Raw genomic sequence first — 23852 nt, forward strand, 5'->3', positions numbered from 1 at the left:
ACATGCTATATAAATGTTCAAGAATGCCTTTTCTGACTATTTCAAATATGTTGACATCACCTGATATTATGTCAGCCTCGTCCTACCCTGAATTAAGTCAACAGTGCAAAGTATTTTCTTACATTAAGCTAAAGGTCAATATATGAGATAAGGGCCTGAATTTCTACAGGAAGGACCTGGTAACAGCCATCACATACTAATTATGTGGTGGACGGTACATATCTTCAAAAGTGTAGTTAGTACGCTAAAGTTTCAATCTAGAGCCTGATATTGCTAATTTTGCTTTAGTAATTACTGTGAGAAGGCTTGATTCAAAGAGGAGGAAGAGGTGTGATCAGTGAGGGTTAAACCATTACTCACAGATAGAAAGTTAGTGCTACTGTGGTGCAATTGCACTGAATGAACACTAATCAGGCAGGTTTCTCTGAATTAAAGTTACTGTTGCTGTGATTCTGTCTAAAATATCACTGAACCTCAACAGGCTTTCAGGTTTATGTGGGTCAGAGTTAGAAAATAAGATCAATATACTATAAAAACTGTTGATTCAATGTATGTGAAGCACTGAAATGTAAAGGCAACTGGGAAGAACTGGAATAGAGTGGAAAAGTAGAAACTTTAGCAGAATATCAGCACTCTGGATGTACTCTGGAGCACTGTTTGCTGTGAACATGAAGTGCACGTATTGGTCATGATTAACACTGGTTTAGGTGTTTTGGTATTTTGAGAACTTGAGCTCAACAATTTGCTGATGTCATCTTTGCTATCCAACAGCTGGAAATGACCACATTTGGAGAAGAGGGTGAAGCTGAGCAGAGAGATATTCAAAACCTGGTTGAGCTATAATATACCTTTTGTGTGGGGTGAAGAACTAATGTCAACATGTGGCCCCCTGCTGTGTATCCTCCTGTAATCAGCATCAGGGCAAACAACAATTCCACCCAAGGCAACTTCCAACTAATACCGGGAGTACTCAGATGACAGTTTTTCTACTAACTAGTAATGGTGTGTGTTAGTTGTGCTTCTCAAGTAATCTGTTACTTGGTAAATGAATAATCAGCTACTGTTGACACTGGATCAGCCTGTGCATGTTGTGGCCAAGCAAGCAAGCAAGCAAGCCAGCAAGCAAGGAAGCAAGCAAGCAAGCATGAAAGCAAGCAAGCAAGGAAGCAAGCAAGGAAGCAAGCAAGTAAGCAAGCAAGGAAGCAAGCAAGCATGCATGAAAGCAAGCAAGCAAGCATGAAAGCAAGCAAGCAAGGAAGCAAGCAAGCAAGCAAGGAAGCAAGCGAGGAAGCAAGAAAGCAAGCAAGAAAGCAAGCAAGAAAGAAAGCAAGAAAGAAAGCAAGCAAGAAAGCAAGCAAGCAAGCCAGCAAGCAAGCAAGGAAGGAAGCAAGGAAGGAAGCGAGGAAGCAAGAAAGCAAGCAAGAAAGAAAGCAAGAAAGAAAGCAAGCAAGAAAGCAAGCAAGCAAGCCAGCAAGCAAGCAAGGAAGGAAGCATGAAACATGAAAGTTAAGAGTACCTTTCATGCAGGGGATTTGAACCCAGATCTCCCACACAAAAGTTGGCAATCATACAACTACACTATCCAGCCCCATACAGCTGACAGTGAAGTGAGAAAACAGCAGATCAGATCTACTTTTCTACACTGTGGTATGAGTTTGCACTGGATTGCATCGATCAGTATCTGCATGATAAGGCCTAAAATAACCAGCATCTTAAGCAGAACTTTACTAGTTGCACACAGAAAAGAACAGAAAAGGAAGTGAAGAGCTCACCACTTAGAGGGACTATTTCTGTGCGTTCTGCAGAGGCATCACTGATAATGCTGTGATAAAGTACTCATGCTATTGATAACAATCAACTCAGGCGTCCATTTTCTATATCTGCTTCATCCAATTCAGCGACTGGAGCTCGTTCTAGCTGTCAGTGCGTGAGAAGCAGGGTGCACCCTGGAGAGGTCACAGGGCCACACAGAGACCAACAACCGTGCACGCTCACTCCCAGGATCGATCTGAGGTCACCAATTAACCAGGCATGCATGTTTTTGAGTGGTGAGAGGAAATCAGAGTATCCAGATAGAACCCACGCACCTGAGAATATGCAAACTCCACACAGAAAGGTCCCAGCTGAGATTTAGAGCACGAGCCCCCTTAGTGTGAGGCAACCACTGTGCAGCCCCATATCAATCAGTATAATGCTTAAAGTGTATGAGATGGGCATGAAGGCCTCCATAGTTGTTGTGTATGTGAGTATAGACCTGCTGAACTTATAGATAACAGTGATAGGAAAGTAAAGTTGGGTGTAAAAGTGTTGTTTTGCTAGTTTTTAAAGAAAATATGCTCCATTTTGATTTCCCACTTGAGAGCCATAATCAGAATTGGCAACTTATACTGTGAAATAGAGACCCCCCCCCCCTCTCATCATATCATACTGCAGCCAGCAGTGGGAGATGGTATCTTCACACACCTCATAGACTGTGTGCACAGGAAGAAAGAGACATATTACTGGCAGTTAAACAGCCTCGACTGGCTGCACCTTCCACTGAGCTGAGCCTGCTGAGGTGGTCCATGCACTGCCTGCAACCTTTGATCTATAATAAACTGCAAGCTAATGTTCCGATCACATACTCATTTTACAAAGCAGATTAAAGCTCTTAAAAGCAGCCAACAGACACTTTTCAGAACTGTGAGACGAACATGCTCGCATTGCGTCTCCTCAGTTTCACACCTCCTTTGAGGTGTCACATTTTCTTAAAGTTGTGATGCATGAAGCTTAAGGTCACTGCGGTCAGAACCAGCAGCGTGCAACGGAATCGGGAACAAATCCATTTCAAAGTAAACTTATTTCAAACTGCATTACTTCTAAATAAGTGCAATATTTTGAAAGAGTTCAATCAAAAACAAACTTTTCAGAGAAACCAATGAAAAAATAGACCCTAAAGGGAAAATTTGCCGCAATGCAACTGTGATCATTGTCACAGCCAAATCTATACAGCATGTGATTTCCAGTTAGCTTAATTTCATTAGTATGGTTATCAAATAAGGCCAGAAGATACTTGATTTTGTTCCCATGGCCTGTATCAGTCTGTGGCTCCACAATGTGAATGACTCTGGCTGACCAGATGACTCTCAGTCTCCAGAATCACACAAGAGCCACGGATGAAGAAGCGTGAAAGAAGTGACCTTCCGAGGTCACCCATGTCGTTTAGTTTTTACTTCAAGTGCAAATATCCAATCATTCAACTCGCATGTGATGCAAACACTGAGAGGAGGAGGAGACTTTCTGTCTTGACGGACCCCAGTTCATCTGCCTTCTACCCCAACACTGCGTGCACATACTCTCATTTTAAACCCCATGCATGCTAGATTCAGGCGTTCGAAAGTCTGTCGTTTGGTTTAGACATGAAAGAAAACTTTTTTTAGTGTAGGGAAAAACTTTGCGGCCTGCCTTAGGAAAGACGCACATCTTTATGTGTCTTTTCACATGTCTTGTCTTCTTTTTCTGGTTCACTCGCTAACAGCATCCTGTCCTCATGACGCCTCAAAACAGATAAACATGATGCAGTCATGACGATGAACCTCCCACCAAGTACCACGCTACTCTAAAAGTAGCCCTGGGTGTTACAGGAAAGCAAAACGCAGCATTTGTGTACATCGCCATGAATAAAGGGATTTTACGTTCATTTTGAACTTTACAGTTGCACTAAACAAGCCAGTTGGATTTTGACAGAGTTTCCATGATGAACTGATCTACAGTACATTGTTTGAGATATTAGCTCATTTCCTTTTTTTTAAGAAAGGTATCAGGTGGGTTATTTGAGTGCATTTCTTTCCTGAAAAGCTTATCACACACTGGGGAATCCCTTTTAGGTCATTTTCTATTCTAAACAGAATTGTTGTTACTCATTTTTTTTTATTTTAATGTTAAAATAGTTGGAATTCACCAGAAAACTCTATGCAGCACCTTCCTAAACACGACTACTGACATTTCAAAAGAAGAAGTGACACAATACCAGTAAATGATGCTGACCAGCGAGTCATTAAAGGAACAGAACCAAGAGAGAGCGGATGGCGTGCCATGACTCCCCAAAAGAGAGTGATTTATTCCACAATAAGATTCCAAACCAAGTGCACTAATGCATATGTTAACATTCAGTTATAGTGTAAAACTAATCAGAAATGTCCACAGATTAACTGATGCCTCACGCTTGCTCTTATATTCTTGATATAAACAGACAACTAAACAGTCACTGGAAGAAAAACCACAGGGCACCATCATGTGGCTAAAAGTGTAAGCCTGCATAAAAGACTCTGCATTAAAAATATGAAGTGCAACAGTGTTCTACACATAGCAGCAACATTTAAAGCTATAAAGGCCGTAAAATAAAGATACTTTCAGACAGAAAAACTATTAGTTGTGGTTTATGCTCTTTGCAGGACGATGAATCTGATGCAGGGTTTCAGCTCATTTGGTCCTTTGGCATTGAGCAACTTTACTCATAAACCAACTACAGACAACAACTACTCTCATCTGTCACTTGTTCTGATCTTGATTTGGGGATTATGGACCTGGAATAAAACCAGAGGGGAATAAAGACAAGCTGAGCAAGAGCGTAAAGGCATGAAAAATCAAAATGGCTTCCTCTCATTGACACATCCATCACAACATATGTGTGATTACATGTAAAAACAACGTTCTCTTCAAAGCTTTAAAGCAACATTAACAATCGTTAATGGTGCCAACGTGCAAAAAACGGGTTATAAGCTGCTGCAGAACAACAGAAAACCAAGGTCCATTATTTTAGAGCCTCTCATTTTTGTCAGCCTGAGATGAAACAAACCCACACACCGCAGCACAGTATCAGTGGGAACAATTCACCCCGACACTTCCTCTTGCAAAGCTATGTTCCCATGGTAACATCACATAGATTAGTTTAACATCACAGCTAACACGGTCTGTTTGAAACACTGTTCAGAGAAATCTTCTGCACCAATAATTTCCCATTTAAAAGTACTATAAAATCACATATACACAGATATATACAATATATATGTAGATGTATATTTAATACAGAAGAAGAAAAGTTCAGCCTTCTCTAAGAAAATTCTTAAAGAAGAAAATGACATGAAATTCTCGAGCAATTAAACAGCTTTTACACCTTAACGAGCTCATACTCCACCTTGTTCGGCATCTTCAGGGCCTCTCAGGGTTTCATAGACTGCAGACCACCTGTAGGTCAGTGATAATTGAGTCATTCATACATCAGTGAAAGTTTGCAAAAGTTTCCAATGAGAAGAGTTATGAAATCAAACAAGATGGAGAACTGACTTTGTGGAAGAGAGGAGCCTGTTGGTTTTGGTCCTTCTCGGCTGTTTCGGGAAAGAAGTTACAGCGTGAGCCTGAAAACGGTGAAAGACAGTTTATTAGTAGAGCGAAAGTGACAGATTAATAAACTGTGAATATTAAGGAAGCTTTTGCAGAGGTTCAGTGAGGAAAATCTGTTCCTTATCTAATTTCCTTTTTGGATGAATAAAGTATCGTTCAACTGATTTCATCCATCCATTTTCTGCATTTCTACTCTGTTTAGGGTGGCATCCAGGACATAATGGAGCCTGATGCAGGAGTCGTAGGGGGAGAGGTGAGGTACACCTTCAACAGATCACCAGAGAAAACAACCCCACAGGCTCACAACAATGATTTGGAGTCAGAAATGAGCCTGTGAATGTGGGAGAGCACCCAAATAAAGCCCGGCACAAGGCCCCGGCTGAGATTAAAACCGGGAACCTCCTTGTTTTCAGTTCATGGGTGTGTGCTGACTACACCCGCTGCTCCTTTCTCTGGGTCACTTCTGTTTTCCCACACTGTCAAACTCTCCTCGTTTATTTGGGATTACAGATCTGATCCTCTGGTCTTCGTGTCCATGTCTGTTGAGTTGATCAACATTCTTTAAAATGCATCTATTGCTCTGCCTCTCAGACTGTTTTTCATGCATCACTCCTACTCTTTTCCCTGTTTTCAGGAAGTCTGGATGGGACTGGATAGTGTAGTGGTATGATTGCCACCTTTCATGTCCCCTGCATGAAAGGTACTGTCTCCAGTAGGGGTCCTTAGGCGAGACCCCCTTATCCTATCTGCCTATCTGTAAGTCACTTTGGATAAAAGCGTCTGCTAAATGCATAAACATAAGTCAACGCCGCTGCACTCCAGCAGCACCAGACACTAGGGGGTGCTGTCCTTGTTTCTTCTCCAGGTGATCTCTGCTCATTGAACTGCTGGGCATGAAAGAAGAGAAAGTTGTACCAACCTGTTACAACAGATTTCTGTAAAAGTAGAAAAAAAGACAAGTTTAATTGTACATTTTGTTCGAATGCACTTTATACTCCACAGTTTTACTGAATTACTAAAGCTTACAACAAAACATCTCCCCCTTTGACTTTGTGTGGTGAAGGAACACGACCAGCAGGAGAATGATCAGAAATCCAATGAACAGCCTAACAATCGGTACGACAAGAGAAGAGCCAGAGCCTGCACACAGATGTTTATTTATGAGTATTTTCTTGGGTGCACAGCTCTCTCCAGAGTCACGTGCTCATCTTTGTCATCTAAGTCCTACAGTGCCCTTATTTAATGAGGTTTATCCATTCAACAGAATCATTTCACCTCACATTCTCAGAATTAAGCTGAAATTTTCATTCTCTATCAATTATCAAATTGCTTATATTGAAAACATTGTCTTGACTGATACATAAATTTCATACAATTTCCATCCATCCATTTCTGTACTGTCGGTCGGGTCGCGGGGGGGCTGGAGCCTATCCCAGCGGTGATGTGACAGGGCCACATGGAGACAAACGAAACAAACAACCATGCATGCTCACACTCACGCCGAAGGACAATTTTAGAGTCACTAATTAACCTAACATGCATGTTTTTGGACGATGGGAAGAAGAGAACATGCAAACTCCACACAGAAAGGCCCCAGGTGGGGATTGAACCTGGAACCCTCTCGCTGTGAGGTGACGGTGCTAACCACCACATCACCGTGCAGCCCTGACTGATACAAGCAAACTCGTAAAGGACAAGAACCTTTTAACATACCTTTCCCAGTATCTTTGCTGCTGCATGTCACTGTTTTGGACGCTGACTTCTCACTGACAAAATTAGATGCCGTGCAGGTGAATGTGGTGCCTCCATCCTGTGGCCTGATGGTGCGCTGCAGCCCGGAGCCGCTGTAAGTGTGGCTCCCCACCACCCAGTTGTAGGTGGCATTGCTGTGAGTAGCTGAGCTGCACTTCAGCACAACTGCACAGGATTCATTCAAAGCCTGATAAGTGGTCTTGGAATCAATGACGGGATCTTCAGTTATGGGCTCTAATAAGACAGCAGAGAGAGGAGAGTAACCGATCAGCCTCAACATTTAATCTGTAACTATCTGTACTCTGGATCTGTGTGTGCGATGTGTAATAAAAAAAAAACAGGCCAGTAAAACAGAGAATATGCAGCAGTGAACTAGCCAAAATACAGTTAATCATGGTTTCTCGTTGCTGTATAAACCAAAGAAGGAGGTTGTGTTAAATACAAATACACAAATACTGCAAATACACAAAAATCAAAGACAAAAAAGAGCGTTTGCAGGATGTAACATGAACAAAAACGAACTTGAGAAAGTCCCAAAGCTCTTTTATCATTTCTTATTTTATGACAAGAAAACGCAACCAAAAGAAAATGCTTGAGACATTTTACCACCACGAAAAAAAAAAAGATATTATGGACACAATTTATAGGATTTACTATTCGAGCAAGTATAGAAAACAGATTATATTACCAGGCTTTTGGCTATTAATAGTTTTATAAACATAAAGGTTGTTGAGGAACACAGAAACACAATGAAACATCATTTCCTGATGACCAGTGTTGTAGAATCTCTTCTACTTGCACAGCACGGTGAAGTCATTTAACAGCTGATCTTTTATCCAGAGTGAATTACGCGTGAGAACACTCTGGGATCAGAGTTATAGCTCAGGTATAGATCATTTAAGCATATTGTGCAGAAAAAAGCTTGTGTTTTCATGACAGTTATTAGGTTTGTAGTTTCAAAGAAAGAAAGTCTTACCATGAACTTGCAGAGCGATGGTGACTGATGGTCTTTGCTGGTCGTTCGCTTCTGATATAAAACTAAAATCACCAGAATCCCCAACAGTCAGATCTCTCAGCGTTAAGCTAAAGTTTGTGGGGTTGAACTCTAATCTGCTCTGAAATAACTTCTGTTGAATAACACCTCTACCAAGGTCTGCAACCTTCGTAGATCCATATTTCCAAGTTGCCGTGGTGACCAACTTTTTTATGAATGACACGCTCTCCGGGGGAGGCCTCCACATCTGGAACACAGCAGCCGCAATATGATCTTAATCAAGGGTCATTATCCAATTTGTCTCCAATCATCGTGTAGATATGAACAACAACACAAGAAAGGCAGTTCCATCACTGGACGATCTATCATGGTGAGTATAACTGTTAACAATTGTACAGCCTCCACATCTGAAACACATAATATCCAGAGTGTGATCTTCATGAAGTTTAATTTTCTGCAGATGGTCTGATAACAGTGAGAACAAAACAGACTGAAACACATGAAACCTTCTTCTCTTTTGGCTCTATTATGCAAAGCTTGAATGTTGCAATGAAATGACACGAGAGGACAGAAAACATCAAATCACTGAAGAGGACTGAAGGAGACATTCATGATATTTATGACATGGTGTAAGAATGATACAGAAACACTCTGTGCTCATCCCCTTTAGTCAGTAATGCCAAATCTCCCAGAAGAAAGCATGAAGTCATTGTGTTCCTGTTTCCGGTTAACGTCTGCCTTAAGATTTTTTACAGAACACCAGTAACTGAAGAACTGAAGCAGGATTTTCAGCACTGACATGTACTAAATCCCTTCTCTGAGAGGATGCACAGCCTTGTTTCAGCCAAAAGAACATAGATTTATCACAGCGTATTGTAAAGCATCTCATAAGGAGCAGCAGTCTGTTGCAAGCTTTCGTGAAGCATGAAAGAACAAACAGGAAGTGAACTAAACTGAGCGGATGATTAACAGTTTGTCAAAGAACTTTTGCAAATACGGAGCCACGATATGCACAAAGCTTGCATGCACGTACAATTCTAAAGGAATTGTAAAGAGCCAGTAAGAAGAGTCCTAATTATTAATGTTTTTCATCAATAAAAGAGAACATCTTCGTCTTTATAGCATCGAGGAATAGGTTCAGTACTATTCAATCTATTTCATTTCATTGCCTCGTTTCTGTAGATTTTAGTTTCATACAGTAGTAGATTTTAGGAAATTTCTCTGACGCTGTTCTGATGTCGTCATCTTGCATCATCATGACTAAGTGCTAACCGTTTAAGTCTTTCACAATATGCAACTTATAGATAAAAGGTCAAATGTGTTGACTTTGAAGCAGATGAGAGCGCACGTACCGTGGAGGGCGACCCACACCAGGAGCAAAACCGCGTACATAAAGAAGCAGCAGTTGAAACAGTAATGGCGACCATCAACTAACTCCGCGAGAGACTGAATCTGCTTCCTCTTCTGGTCTCTCAAAAGTGCAAACGGTTTGAGCGCACTACGTCAGGGAGAAGGGGGTGAGGGGGGGGGGTTTCTGTCAACAACGACGCTCAAAGAGCAGACAGAGCCGGCCTAATTTACAGTGAGATGTGAGGCATGGATCCTTGTTCCAAGTGTTTTGAAGCAGTTTCATTAACAGTGAAATAACAGGCAGATGTGGCAGGAATGGACAAGTTTGCTGACGCTTCCTCTGAAACAATAGATGAATAACAAAGTGGAGAATTGCTGTTTTGAGGAAATAATAATCAGTGTAATCATGATACTTGTGGATGTAATCTGCAATAATCTGCACCACCATGTGTCTGACGGTGTAAACCTGCATGAATGTGAGCTGCTTAGACATGCTCACAGCTTGAATCAGGCGTTGCACAGATGCATTAAACACGTTATTCAGCCATCAGTGGATAGACTCAAATGCACATGTTTGAATATGTTATGATAAAAACTCAAGAGATACGTCTTGTGAATCATTTGTCCTCTGAATTAACAACGGGTGGTCTCAGAGTTCTCCTCTTTCTGATCATCGCTGGTCTGGTTGTCAAAATCAAAAAGCTTCAGACAGGTAGATGCTAACGAAAGATGAGAATTTTACAGCTTTTTAAAGAAATCTTTATCTGACCAGATGTGTTGTCAGTCTCTTTGTTCACTTTGAACAGAACATACGAAGGACAGAGGTCATAACTTCTGTCTATTGAAATTCTTTTCAAATTCTTTCAAGTCATGTTTGATTCTTTCTTTTCCTAAAATCCATCCATGTGATGCAAAGTGTTCTTATTTTCAGAGCTCGGACTCGGACGATGTGAACTTTTCGTCCGGCAACAAACAGAATCAGAAGACCAGAAACAGAATAAGTGGAGACGCACTCGTCATTTATATTCCCGTCAGACACAATAACAACGTGGTAAAAACGAGGATTCTTTTCTATGAGGTGTGGAGTTGCTCCTTTGATTGCATTGCAGCTGTTTTGTGGTTGGTTTTCACTTTGTTCTTGCTCAATATTGGTTCAATTACTTGGATGCTAAAAGGTATAAAAGATATAAAATGGGGCCTAGACTCTAAGATGAGAGCTTCTTTCCTCTAACTGAACCATTAAGAGCTGCATATCTTCTGTGCACTGCTCTGATAGTCATGCAGCATCTCTCTCGTCTGTTTTTATCTGGACTGTTTTTCTACACATTTGACATAAACACACACTGAAATAATACTTTTAAATGTCAAGATTAACTCAGTTGTTCAGATGGTTCTAAAATCACTGTTATGGCCCCATCGGCCTCTGGAGAAGTGACTCAACGTCCCTCCTTTATGCAAAGTGTAATGTGTCATCACCCACTAAGGATTGGCTCTTTTTACCCTTCTGCCCGCCTACTTCAGGAACCCATTGGACTGGCCTCCAGACTCTGATCCAGTGACGTCTGATGGCACGCCTCCTTCTGAGAAAGGATCCTGCAGAGAGTCATTCAACAGGCGGCGTAGTTTGGTGTGCAGTTTGGAGTCAGGACGATTCTTTTATGTTTTGATTATTTATTGATTTGAGTTGCTCGGGTTTATCTGGTCTTTTTAATCCCCTTGTTCCCTCGATAAACCTTTAAACTACAACTTACCATCTGGACATGTTTTATGTTACTTCCCTCTAACCCGAGCAGAGCAGCGTCATAACGGTGATTCTCAGATTTATCTATGAAAACATGATTTTTAGTTTAGCCTCATAATGTATAAAATGTAATGATTATTTTGTAAATGTACTTCTTGAGCAAATTTTTCGTGCAACTTTTATATGGACTGTGGTTTCTCCTTTTTGATGATCTTGCAGAAGAATCTGATAATGAGAAAGCGGCCAACTTGGACTGTGGAAGTGTGCTTCTCTGTGAATGTATGCTGCCCCCAGGTGGACTGAGAACAGCAGCTCAGAGAGGGTCTGATGCTTCATCACATATCACAGTCTGTCACTTGATTTAAAATCTGTCTCTTTTACTTATCTGCTTATCTGTAGATAAGGAAAGAATTGAACATTTAATACAACTGATCAGCTGAGCAGTTTGAGCATGTGTACAGTTTAATGATACGTTTAAAAAAAATGCTCATACAAATCAAAAATATGTCGGAATTGTCAGGTGAAGAGTTTGTGGTGATAGAAAAGTTAATTTCTTAAATAATAAGTTAAATAAGATTATGTCACAGTCACCCCTTTAAGTAATTAAACCAAAAGGTCAGAAGGAGCTAAACCAACCATGGCTTTTAGGTAAAACTCCTCCTGTTGTGCGGCAATATAAAATAGAGACTGACCACAGTTTAAAGAATTAAAAGCTTTATTTTCTTCCAAAAGAAGTGAAAAAAAAGTTCACATCAAGGTGGAAGATTAAAGAACAAGATTTACAGGTGCAGTCATTGAAAAAATAGGACAATTAAACCAATAAACTATCCAAAGACTCCAGCTGCCAGGTCTGAAAAATGTGATCCAATCACAGCGGCACAGTCTGACAGAAGTAGCAAAATAATCACAAAAGACACACATTCATCAACACAAAGATATAACGTTCTCTCATCACTATTCATTCTAATTAAACTTAACTTAAATAAAGAGTAAAATGAACACGTCTCTGCAGATGTGATCAGATTTAACAGATGCACCTGATGAAGTGGCTGCTGAATTTATGGAGCTCTGCTGCCGAAGCATGAGTGCAGTTTATCATCTGTGCTTCTCTTCTTTGGTCGATGATTTCCTCTTATGGACCTGAAACAAAATCATAACAAACAGCTGGAAAACAGACACAATTATCAATTATAATAATACATAATAATAATGGAAATTATTCATATTAGTATGTAAAACTGTAGGACTTCAAATAAAGCAGGAAGTTAACAAATGCACATTTTTAGCTCATATGAATTGATTCTAAGTACACATGAAACTTGTGAACCAAATCTCTCAATAAAATAATGGGATAGAGAATTTTCTGAAAGAAACAGATTAACAATATAACTATAATTCAAAAAGACTTAAACTAATGAAACGTCCTGAGCGTTTCAACTAAAAGCATCATTAACTCCCATCGAAATATCCTCTATTGTACCCAGTGTCTGATAATGTGTTTGAGTCATAGGTGAAAATAATGAAGGTGACAAAAACAAAGTTTTTTGGGTGATGGTGGGTCTCCCACCATATTTATCACGAGATAAATAGTTCTCAAAGAGGTTTGATACCTGTGGTTGAATCTGGATTCATGTTATAGTAGTCAGAGCCGTCCTCTTCTATCCTCCTGATCATCATGTTCTCCTGTTAACATGAACATATGGAAATATGGAAAAGCACACACCCTCTGTTTTATCTCTGCAGATTATTGATGAGAATGATCACTTTTCATATATTGTGTACTCACTCCTCTTGTTCTGATCTTTGAGATGAATCATAGATGGAACATTAGCGTAAACACCTTCCTCCTGACCTGAAACAGTAAGGTCATTATTGACTTTAATTTTGATCACAGTTATTTTATAAGTGAAACTTCCAGCAGCTCAGTGTTATGGTCAAAGTTTAAACTGTACCATCTGCAGAGGTTTCACGTCCTCTGACTGTTTCAGGAGAGCATCAACTAAATGCATCATTAACTCCCATCGAAATATCCTCTATTGTACCCAGTGTCTGATAATGTGTTTGAGTCATAGGTGAAAATAATGAAGGTGACAAAAACAAAGTTTTTTGGGTGATGGTGGGTCTCCCACCATATTTATCACGAGATAAATAGTTCTCAATGAGGTTTGATACCTGTGGTTGAATCTGGATTCATGTTATAGTAGTCAGAGCCGTCCTCCTGATCATCATGTTCTCCTGTTAACATGAACATATGGAAATATGGAAAAGCACACACCCTCTGTTTTATCTCTGCAGATTATTGATGAGAATGATCACTTTTCATATATTGTGTACTCACTCCTCTTGTTCTGATCTTTGAGCTGAATCATAGATGGAACATTAGCGTAAACACCTTCCTCCTGACCTGAAACAATAAGGTCACTATTAACTTTAATTTTGATTGACCATGGAGGAGAGAGGAGTAAACCTGCTGCTGAGTTTCATCCTGGTTGGCTGTCTGCTCTGTAGCAGAACCTTTTTCACAAAGAATAAAAAGACATTTGCTGTTACATGGGGGTGGCACCATCACCTCGCAGCAAGAGGGTTCCAGGTTCAACTCCTGGCTGGGGCCTGTCCAGGGTGAACCCCGCCTCTCGCCCAATGACAGGATAGCCTCCAGCCCCCCCCACAATCCAACCAATGTATTAAGCGGGAATAGAAAATGGATGGTGTCACATTTGTGTTGTATGTTGTTGTCCTGCTGTTCTAATTTATGTCCTCATGAGGCATCGATGTCCTTTAATAATGAAAGAATGAAACATCTAACATCAGAAGAAAAAGGTCTCACCTTTGGATCGTCTGTAGAGACACAGCAGGAGCAGGAGAACAATGAATATGATTCCAATAATTGGTCCAACGACCATCAGCACAGGAAATGAAGAGCCTTCAGGTCTGGAGACACCTTTAGTAAAAAGTTAAAAAATTAACTAATTTGTATGAAGATTTTCTGACAATTATTCCTGGAAAATCAAAAGCAGAAATGTAACGTTCAGCTTGTTATTGCCAAAGAGAAAATAGTTTTTTTTTTTAAAAACATCAAATGATTTAATTCTACTCACCTATAACTGAGATCCAGCTCTGTGGTGAAACCTCCCCTGAATGTTCACACTTGTAGAAACCTTCATCCGACTGTGACACTGCAGAGATCTTCAGCTCCCCTCTGCTGTCAGTTTGAAGAAGTTTGTCATTGTGATAGAAAAACACTTTGGAAAGTGTATTTTGTTCTCTGCGTCTGCAGCTCAGACTGACAGAATCTCCCTCAGCTACAGGATGGACGGGGCTCACCAGGATAACACCATCATTACCTGTAAAACAGTCAGAGAACATTAAGTTTCTGTCAGAGATCAGCTGCTGCAGACATTTAGACAAAGCTGACTCACACAGTTAAACTGGCTGAAACTTGATCTTGTGTATTTACAAATTGTATGTGTGTTACCACCTTTTAACAAAGATATAACTCTGTCTACAGCGTCATAAATCACACAGTAGTTGTTCTGAACCGTGAAAGCTGACATTAACATTTCAAGCTCTCCTGTAAAATAAGACAACAGCAAACCAAAGTTCACCAAAATAATTATAAATATACAGTTTGTGACTGTGTTCTCTTTGAAAATGTTTACTGTGGAAGTTGTTGATGTGATGTTTAGCTGCAGCCACAGATTAGAAGTCAGGAAGTGACTTGTTGGCTCCACAGTGAGTGGAGACATATTTAATATGGACTCATCTATATGCTAATGAAACATTTTAACATAGGTTCCACTTTCAGGAGCTAAAAGAGCTTTCAGCTGCAATAGAAATTATTTAAATGAAGAACTAATTTTACTTTGTTTCAGATCTGACTTGTTTTTGTGACATTATTTAATCATAATTTAATCTAACTTCATCTCTTTAGGGCTGCCCTTTGTCACCAATTCTGTTCATAATTTTTATGGACAGAATTTCTCGGTGCAGGGCGCTGAGGGGGTCCTGTTTCGACCCCACACTCGGTCCGATTTGGCGACCTCAGAATCGGGTCTCTGCTCTTTGCAGATGATGTGGTTCTGTTAGCGTCGTCGGACCGTGACCTTCAGCTCTCACTGGAGCGGTTTGCAGCCGAATGTGAAGCAGCTGGGATGAGAATCAGCGGCTCCAAACCCCAGTCTGGAGGCGCCAGTCCAAACCCAAAGCCTCCTCAGCCAGAAAAGGGTGGAATGCTCTCTCCGGGTTTCCCAAGTGGAGGAGTTCAAGTATCTCGGGGTCTTGTTCACAGTGAGGGACGAATGAAGTGGGAGATTAAAAGGCGGATCGGTGCGGCGTCAGCAGTGTTGCGGGCTCTGCATCGGCCTGTTGTGGTAAAGAAGGAGCTGAGCCAGAAGGCGAAGCTCTCGATTTACCGGTGAATCTACATTCCTACCCACACCTATGGTCACGAGCTGTGGGAAGTGACCGAAAGAACGAGATCGTGAATACAAGCGGCCGAAATGGGTTTCCTCCGCAGGTTTCTGGGCCTCCCTTAGAGATAGGGTGAGAAGCTCAGTCATCCGGGAGGGGCTCGGAGTAGAACCGCTGCTCCTCTGCATCAAGTGGAGGTGGCTCGGGCATCTGGTTAGGATGCCTCCTGGACGCCTCCCTGGGGAGGTGTTCTGGGCCCGTCCCACTGGGAGGAGACCCCGGGGAAGACCCAGGACACGCTGGAGAGACTATGTCTCTCGGCTGGCCTGGGAACGCTTAAGTTAAGAATGGATTTAAGCTAAATTAATAGACACAGAATTCATTATTTTTCCAGTGAACCTTAAGATCAAACTATGCAGCAGGATCAAGAGACAAATACTCACCAAGGCAGTTCCTGTTGTATGTATATGACATGTACAGGTATAGTAAATGATATGTGATGCTTAAATACAAGAAAAGGTGAAAGAAAAAGAACATTTATCATAACATACTCTGCAAAGTTATGTTGACTGCGTTGCTGAACTCTCCTGATCCAGACTCACACCAGAACACAGCGTTACCAGTCCAGTAAGGTTTTATGTTACATGAGGATCCATTAATTTTCTCCCAGTTTGACTCAGAGCAGTATGACAGGTATCCTGTTTCTGTAATCATCGTCACTCTCCACTCAGTAGAATTTCCTTCACAGTTCAGTGACACAGGATCATTTCTGAAGTGTTGAACTCTGTCAGGACTCACTGTGAGAGACGCTGCTGGATGAAGATCTGAAAAACATGTGATGAGATTTCACCAAAGCACAGAGAAATAGAACAAATGCTTCATTACAGATATTAATTTCGTTTATTTTGTTCTTTAGTTCTGAAGATCAGCGCACACATTTCAACAAGTTGATCAAACTGTGATTTCCACCTTAAAAACTATCACTAGGAATGTAGCTATCATCAACATGAGTATTGGTTTTAAACATCGTGAAGGTCTCTGATAAAAGAATAGTTGAATTAAAGTGAAAGCATCACTTTCAGAAACAAACTGACCTGCAGACCAGACAAACTCTGAGTCACTGTAATAAGTATAATACACTGGGTCTCCTCTCCCAGCTCTACACACATATCCTGCTGTGTGTGTCTGTCCATGAATGATGTAGGAATCATGTTCAGTCCTGTTGTTGCTCTCAGGCAGCAGCTCATAGCTGTAAGACTTTTTAGACCGATCAGGAGCAGCTTTATACCAGTAGAACCTCCATCCTGCAGACGGATGTTCAACCTGACAGCTCAGAGTTACTGAGGCTCCAGGACTCAGCCATGATGGAGACACAGTGAGGACAGGCCGGCGTTTAGCTGCTGGAGAGAGAAAGAACAGATAGAAAAGAAGTCTGTAACCCTGGATTAAAAAGCTTTAAATTCATCATTTACATGCAGGACTGATGAGAAACTCAGTGAAATTCTGTGAAAATAATTTCACTCAGTTTACAGTATCTCTTTAAGAAATGACAAATGTCTTCAGTGATTAACATCAAACCCTCCTTCAGACAGAGTGTGTGATACATAACTCCAGACACGGAGTTGAAGGGGAACTCCGGTATTTTTAAACCTAGACCTTATTTCTGGCATGAAATACGTTCATCTACTCTCTGAGAACAGTTTGGTGAAAGTCGGCGTCCTTCGGAAGATATTTAGATAACTGGAGATCCAATGCAAATATTAGCATCTAGCTTCCATGTTGTTGTCCTCCAAGGAAATAGGTGGGCTCAGGGGGCTTTCTACATAGGCTATTTTCTACTTGGATGACGTCATCAATGTGCGCGCTTGTGTACTCCGTGCTCTGAGACGGTCGGCTAACTTCATACATCATTTGCTGCTGCTAGTTTTGTTCAACATGTTAGAATATTTAACAGATTTTGACCACGACTTTGAGTACGATGGACATTGTTACTGTTTTGAGCCAGAGTATACAGATGAGGAGCTCCTGGAAAGGAGGATGCAGAAGCAGAGAGAGGAAAAGACCGCTGCACGTCCGTGAACTGATGTTAACTGCTGGTGTTCTTGTGGACGATGTTGCCTTTGTTGCTCCAATAAAGACAGATTTAGAGGCTCCATCGTCTATGCCCCCGTCTATGCTCCATTATATGGATCTCGAGGAATCTAAATATCTTCCGAAGGACGCCGACTTTCACCAAACGGTTCTCGGTGAGTAGATGAACGTATTTCATGTAGGAAATAAGGTCTTGGTTTAAAAATACCAGACTTCCCCTTTAAGACAGACATCATCAGCTGCTGTTCATCTAATTCTCTGACACTTTGACTCCTGCAGCACTGAGACAATCAGTTTAGTTTAGTTTCCTTTTGGACATTTCTCTTGTGTCTTTGGTGACTGTCTGACCAACAAGTCCTATAATCCATATGTTCTCATATGTTGTTTGCTCCTAACCTTAGATACAATCCATATGGATGTTCTACAAACTAGCACCCCTACAGGTTACAGGAGGTATTGCACAACTCAGAAATTCATGACCATGCAGGACGTTTGTTGCTGCCTCAAATATGACTCATGTGAGTGTTTCCACATCTGAAGAAACATAATTCTCAAGTGTTTCCTTCAACAAACTCCAAAGTCTTCTTCTGCATTTAGATGCAGAGCTGATGGAGCCATTTATTATTATTAGCCTGAGTGTGGCCTCCTTCCAAATACACTGACAAACAACTGGACTGAAGCCAGAACATCTGTTATAAACTCCTCATAACCTGAAGATCTGCAGCTCTGAACCAATCAGAAGGAGTTTCATATCATGAAGAAGTCGACTTGTAGCCATAGTATCAGACTCAGTGACAAACACTGATGCACACAGTTTATATTCTGTTAGTTTTTGTCATCATACACATCAAACTAAAGACTCTCAGTTTAATATATGAGAGGAATTCAAAATACCAGGTCAGCTGTACAGGTAGTATTTGATAAAAACTCTACATCATAATACGCTGCTGTGCTAAGTGATACTACACCACAGTGTAACATGTACTGCAGCCGCTTGTTCAAAGATATTTTCATTTGAACGGCTGAATAGTCAGAAGTGACATTACATCAGTGATCTGACTGCATCAGTCAAACATGTATCTGTTGATCAAAGAGGTGAGGAAGCTGAGATAGATTCAGTATGTTTACTGTTTTCTTCTTCTGTCAGAACTCTGCAGCACAGAATGAGTTACAGATACTTTCAGTTATTTCATGTCTCACTACAGATGACATTAAGATATAGTAAAAGCTGGTTTTCAGTGATTTTGTTTGAAGACTAAAAACTAGAGTTTTAGCTTGTGTTGCCATGGCAACTGTTATTTTGGTAAAAAAAAATAGATTTAATATTGATAACATTAAACTGATGAAGACGCCATTTAAATGTAAAATTTTCAAATGAATGAAACATTTTAAACTTACATGATACATTTATAGTGATGACATCACTCCACTGTGTGAAATGAAACTGGTCCTTTCTGCCCCGGCAGCTGTATTCTTCACTGTCAGTGACTCTGATCCTGTGTTCACTGGATGTTGGAGGTATATTTAACCTGGCTGGTCTCCATTCATACTCCCACTGAGTTCCTCCACCTCCCTGGATCTCACATCTGGCAGTGACTGTCTCACCTCTGTATATCTGAGGCCAGCTGGGCTGCAGGATCACTGTGGCCTTAATGGAAACTGTTCACATAAAATATACAGTTAGAAGACCAACACACACAGAAAACCCACAGAAATATGCTATGATTCTATTTCCTGTTATTTGACACAATTCATTTATGTATTTATTTCATAAATCTTTATAAATCTTTAAATAACTGTAGTTTGTTTGCTTTTTGCAGCAACATTTCTCAGTATTTACTGACTTACTGATCAGTTATTTCTACAGTTCTTATTTCCATCCTGTTCAGAGCTTTTTCATTATGTTTAACAACAGCACAAAGAGTATAAAGTTCAAGTGTTGAAGTGTTTCAATTCTAAAGCAGATTAAGTTTCTATTAAACCCTCTGCAGATGTATTCACTGAGACACTGAAAACTCCATCAATTTATTGTCTTTTATGACCTCATCTGCAGGTAAGGAACGTCTCCAGAGGTCATAATGTAAGCCTGCAGGATCCTTCAGAGAACAGGTCAGTATCACACTGCCCCCTGCTGGTATGATGTTACTGTCTGCTGTCAGAGTGTTTTTTTTTTTAAAGGAGTAGTGTGTAATGATTATGGGGATTTATTAACATAAATGGAATAAAATACATATAACTATGTCGTTAGTGCTATATAGTCACCCTATGAAATGAGGCGTTACGTTTTTATTACTTCAGATTTTGCTTTTATATTTCCATATATTGGTCCGCTCGACACAAAGGCTTAAAGGAAACCACTTGCGTCACCATATTGATTACAGTGGCCTAGAAGGGACAAAGGGTGGCGCAAGCGAGATTCACCGCTACTTTGCAGACGATCAGCTGATCTGATTAAACAAATGTAACGTTTTCTCCATGTCCCTGTTGAAAACTGTTGATTCACGTGAGTTTGTGCATCAAAACTACTTTGTTAGCTGGACAGAAATTACTTGGCATCATGTTACGGAGATGAGCTGATTTAAATCAAAGTGTAACATGCAACTCGGAGGCTTTGAAGGTAATGTCAGCCAGATCCAAGGCGTTGCCTGCTAATGCTATCCCTCTATCAGACAAATACAAACAGCCTTTAGCCCATGACTTTGGACCACATGTCAGAAAGCTCTCTGATCTAATCAATAACATCAAAACACCAAATGAGGGAACTGTTTTTGGGTGAATTTTGTTCATTCTTTCAGAAAACTCTGTCAAAACTTTTTATGAGGCATTTATTACATTTTTGTTGAATTTGTTCATTTTTATTAGATTTTTCTTTTTTATCTCATGAGAGTCCCTAAAACAGAGTGAAAAATACCACAAAGATGAACGAGAGGATAATTAGCAGATAAATACGGTACTGAATATAAATATGAGACCAAAGCAGAGAGGGAAGTTTGTCTGACCTTCAGCATATCCATCGATGGGTGTTCTGAGCACTACAATAAAGATTAAAACTGGGTTAGATTTGTTAACCTGACAGAGAATCTAAAGTTAATCAGATGAAAAACACTCTGGGTCAACAACAGAAGAACAAAAAGGAATTAAGGACAGAAAATGTGAAAGAAATCTGTCTTTATTCAGAAACATTTCCTTTAATCTGCCACCAGAAAGGCAGTGATGTACTTACAGAAAAAGCCCAGCACACCGAGCAAAGTGTGCCCCATCCTCACATCCAACCCTGCTGCACAGCGGATCAGAAAGTCGTCTGCTTCACTCGAACAAAACGTATGAAGAAGTTACAACTAATATGTGCGTGAGAACTAAAGCTTTCAAACTTCTGCCCCCTACAGCCCTCCTTTGCTTCCTTCCTTTTTACACTGAACTCAGATAGTATCAGTAGTTCTGACCACAGCAGTTGTTTGATGAGTAATTTCCTGTCCAATTCAGCCATAAATGAACTTCTTTAATGTGCAAAGGTCTGATCCTGGTTTATAAAAATATAAAGATTTAACAAGCATAGCAGTAAATGTGGATAAGGAAAGTTTTGTGTGGAAACATGTTCATTTATGCAGTTCTGCCACTGAGGTTTGCATGAAATATTTTGTCCTTTCTGCTGTTTTTCCTGTTGCATGCTCTTCTGTTGGTGCATGCTCTATTTTAAATATGACATCATTTATACAGTTACTTCCTCACCACCCCCATGCATCTGGCTCTTACACTGCTCTGCTAACCTCTTCTCTCTGTCCCAGACACCTTCACTCTATTCAACCAGCTCTGAGGCCTTTTCCTACATGTCTGCTATGTTTTGAGCATCTGCAGCACGGTTAGAGAGATCCTGCATTTCCTAAAACACTGATACATATAAAACTAGAATTACTTGGTTGTTACACACAGTGTTTGGCTTCTAAGGCCCAAGAACAAACTGTCAGGCCAGCTCTCCACTTCCTGTTCACACATAAAGATGCATGAGAGCAGCAATTAACACATTCACCACGTTCAGTTCAGAGCTATCTGACCTATAATAAACTGTGAAACATGTGACACTTTTTTTCTGTTCAGGGAGTTAATATGATGAATTTAATGGGGTTATATATATATATGATACAGTACATATTATATTCTATATGTGATATAAATTGGATACGATCAACCTATTTCTGCATATAGTCAGAACACCAATGATAGTTTGTTGGATGTACAACAGGATGGTCAGTTTTTGTGTCTGTCAGGACTAAATAGGGTAGGGCACATGTTGCTTCGTGTTTTCTATTCCCTCATTTTCATGCTGCAGCCAAAGAGATACATTGTGAGGTCACTGTTTTAGGTAAAGACATGGTGCAGATCAGCCTGTAGCTGGATGCACACTTACAGTAGATCAATATTCAAAGACCAGCTGTCACATCCTTTTTGTGAACTTATCAAATCATAAGAATTTTATTAGTTATTCTGGAAGAAATGTGAATTAATGCAACAGCAGTCAGGTGTAGATGAAGATTCAAATATACGTGCAGAGGATCTGACCTGGAGAGAGAACACAAAAAGAGGTGGTGAAAAAAGGAGGAACTTCCAAGCCCTTGAACCAATAGAAAGAGGAAGCAGAGGCTGCCTGCAGAAAGGCAGACCACACTGAGTGGTGCTGAGGGGAACTACCACTACTCACCACTAGTGTTACACAGCAATCCTCACAGCACAGTGCAGATGTGTTGGATTGGAGAGTCTATGATAACAATAATAAAGACAAAAAAAGGAAAACTTGAGCAGATATATGAATAAACCTGTATGTGTGAAAATGAATAAAAATGTCTCCTTATTTCTTCCTCCACTCCTCCACAGTCTTTCTGGAAAGTCCTTCAGGAAAGTTGTAGTTAAAGGGGCTATCCTTGATTCATGTGGGGCAAGGACAGCCTGCACCTCAGCAGCTTCATGTCAGCTCTTACCACTGGGACAGAGTCACTGATTCAGCTCAAAGAGCTGAATGTTGGGCTGAGCCATCAGCCTTAGACTCGCCAGCGCTGCCTTTCTGACGGCCATGTTGTTGTGAGGATGAAGTCCACTGAGTCTTTAAGATGCCTCCCACATGTGTGACTGCAGGATGCAGACAGCATCCACAGGTCACTGACACACTTCATTTCCACCACAGAAACTGTCCGGAGACGAAGGCTGCAAATCTGAAATGTGACTGATCTTAAACATGATCTTAGAAAAGGACATGCAAGGCAACCGAGATCAGACTAAATGAAAAGCATGCTGAGATGGAGTCCTGCTGCCGCCTCAGACTCTTGGTCGTGTCAAGGAGCAAGATGTTGAGGAGGGAATCTAGGACTGAAGAGGCGAGGACAGGTACTGAAGAAATAAAAATGGTGTGATTGATAAATAAACTAAATGTACTGACAAGGCAGGAATAAAAAAACTACAAACTAAACTGAAATAGAACAAAAGAATGACAAACAACAACAACAAGGAAATCACTTGTGGGATGAGTACAAAAACAACAGCACCAAAAGAGTAACATACATGATCAAACAATGAAACAAGGGACTCTACCTGGTTGGTCCTTAGTGGGAACTGAGACCCCATCATCTCTCGCTCATTCTCGTGGAAAGGCACCTGACAAAATGAAGGATTCTTCAGTTCTGAAGTCAGACCAGAACATTTGACAAAATGAAGAGATTAAAAGCAATAAAATCTGCTAATTCATCATCTGTCATCCAGATCAATTAAATTACACAGTGTTGTCTGGACTCCACTGAGGTCTGGCCCTGGATCTGTGTTTGGTTTTCATTTTCAGCACCATGGACAGAGACAGCCAGCGCTTTGAATAATGTTAGAAATGAAGTAATGAAGTTGTTATTAAAGTCTTCTGATCAGCTGTTCAGCATCTGTGACCACAGACAATTTAGAAGTGTTTAGATTGTTTTGCCTTTAGTTTAGTTGTTTTATTTTTTTAAGCTTGCAGTTAAACACAAGAAAACACTATAAAAACACTAATAACACACATTTGTATGTGTTTTTTGATGCCATTTTGTCACTGACATAATCTTTGAAATAAAAAAATTATAATTTTCACAGGTATAATCTTTTAAGATAAAAATATAT

The 23852-nt window shown here is 40.4% G+C and overlaps 2 protein-coding genes across 2 annotated transcripts in view; both read right to left on the reverse strand.

Annotated features, from left to right (window-relative positions):
* Positions 1-1913: 1913 nt before the first annotated feature.
* LOC140282343 (SLAM family member 5-like) lies at positions 1914-9611 on the reverse strand. Its single transcript, XM_072376921.1, has 6 exons — positions 9481-9611; positions 8111-8375; positions 7096-7368; positions 6409-6522; positions 5326-5396; positions 1914-1946 (listed from the first exon to the last, which is right to left on the reverse strand). The coding sequence occupies exons 1-6, from the start codon at positions 9553-9555 to the stop codon at positions 1914-1916; spliced, it is 831 nt and encodes a 276-aa protein (XP_072233022.1). The 5' UTR covers positions 9556-9611.
* Positions 9612-10990: 1379 nt separating this feature from the next.
* LOC140282344 (uncharacterized) overlaps positions 10991-23852 on the reverse strand; it is a 112304-nt gene continuing 99442 nt past the window's right edge. Inside the window, exons 5-11 of the mRNA XM_072376922.1 lie at positions 19119-19379; positions 16724-17029; positions 16250-16453; positions 14047-14057; positions 12830-12902; positions 11230-11303; positions 10991-11071 (exon numbers count right to left, since the gene is read on the reverse strand). Coding sequence (XP_072233023.1) covers positions 10991-11071; positions 11230-11303; positions 12830-12902; positions 14047-14057; positions 16250-16453; positions 16724-17029; positions 19119-19379 — 1010 coding nt within the window. The remainder of the gene's footprint in view (positions 11072-11229; positions 11304-12829; positions 12903-14046; positions 14058-16249; positions 16454-16723; positions 17030-19118; positions 19380-23852) is intronic.

The sequence above is a fragment of the Leuresthes tenuis genome, unplaced genomic scaffold (genome assembly GCF_036924035.1).
Source record: "Leuresthes tenuis unplaced genomic scaffold, fLeuTen1.0.hap1 SCAF_22, whole genome shotgun sequence".
Lineage (NCBI taxonomy): Eukaryota > Metazoa > Chordata > Actinopteri > Atheriniformes > Atherinopsidae > Leuresthes > Leuresthes tenuis.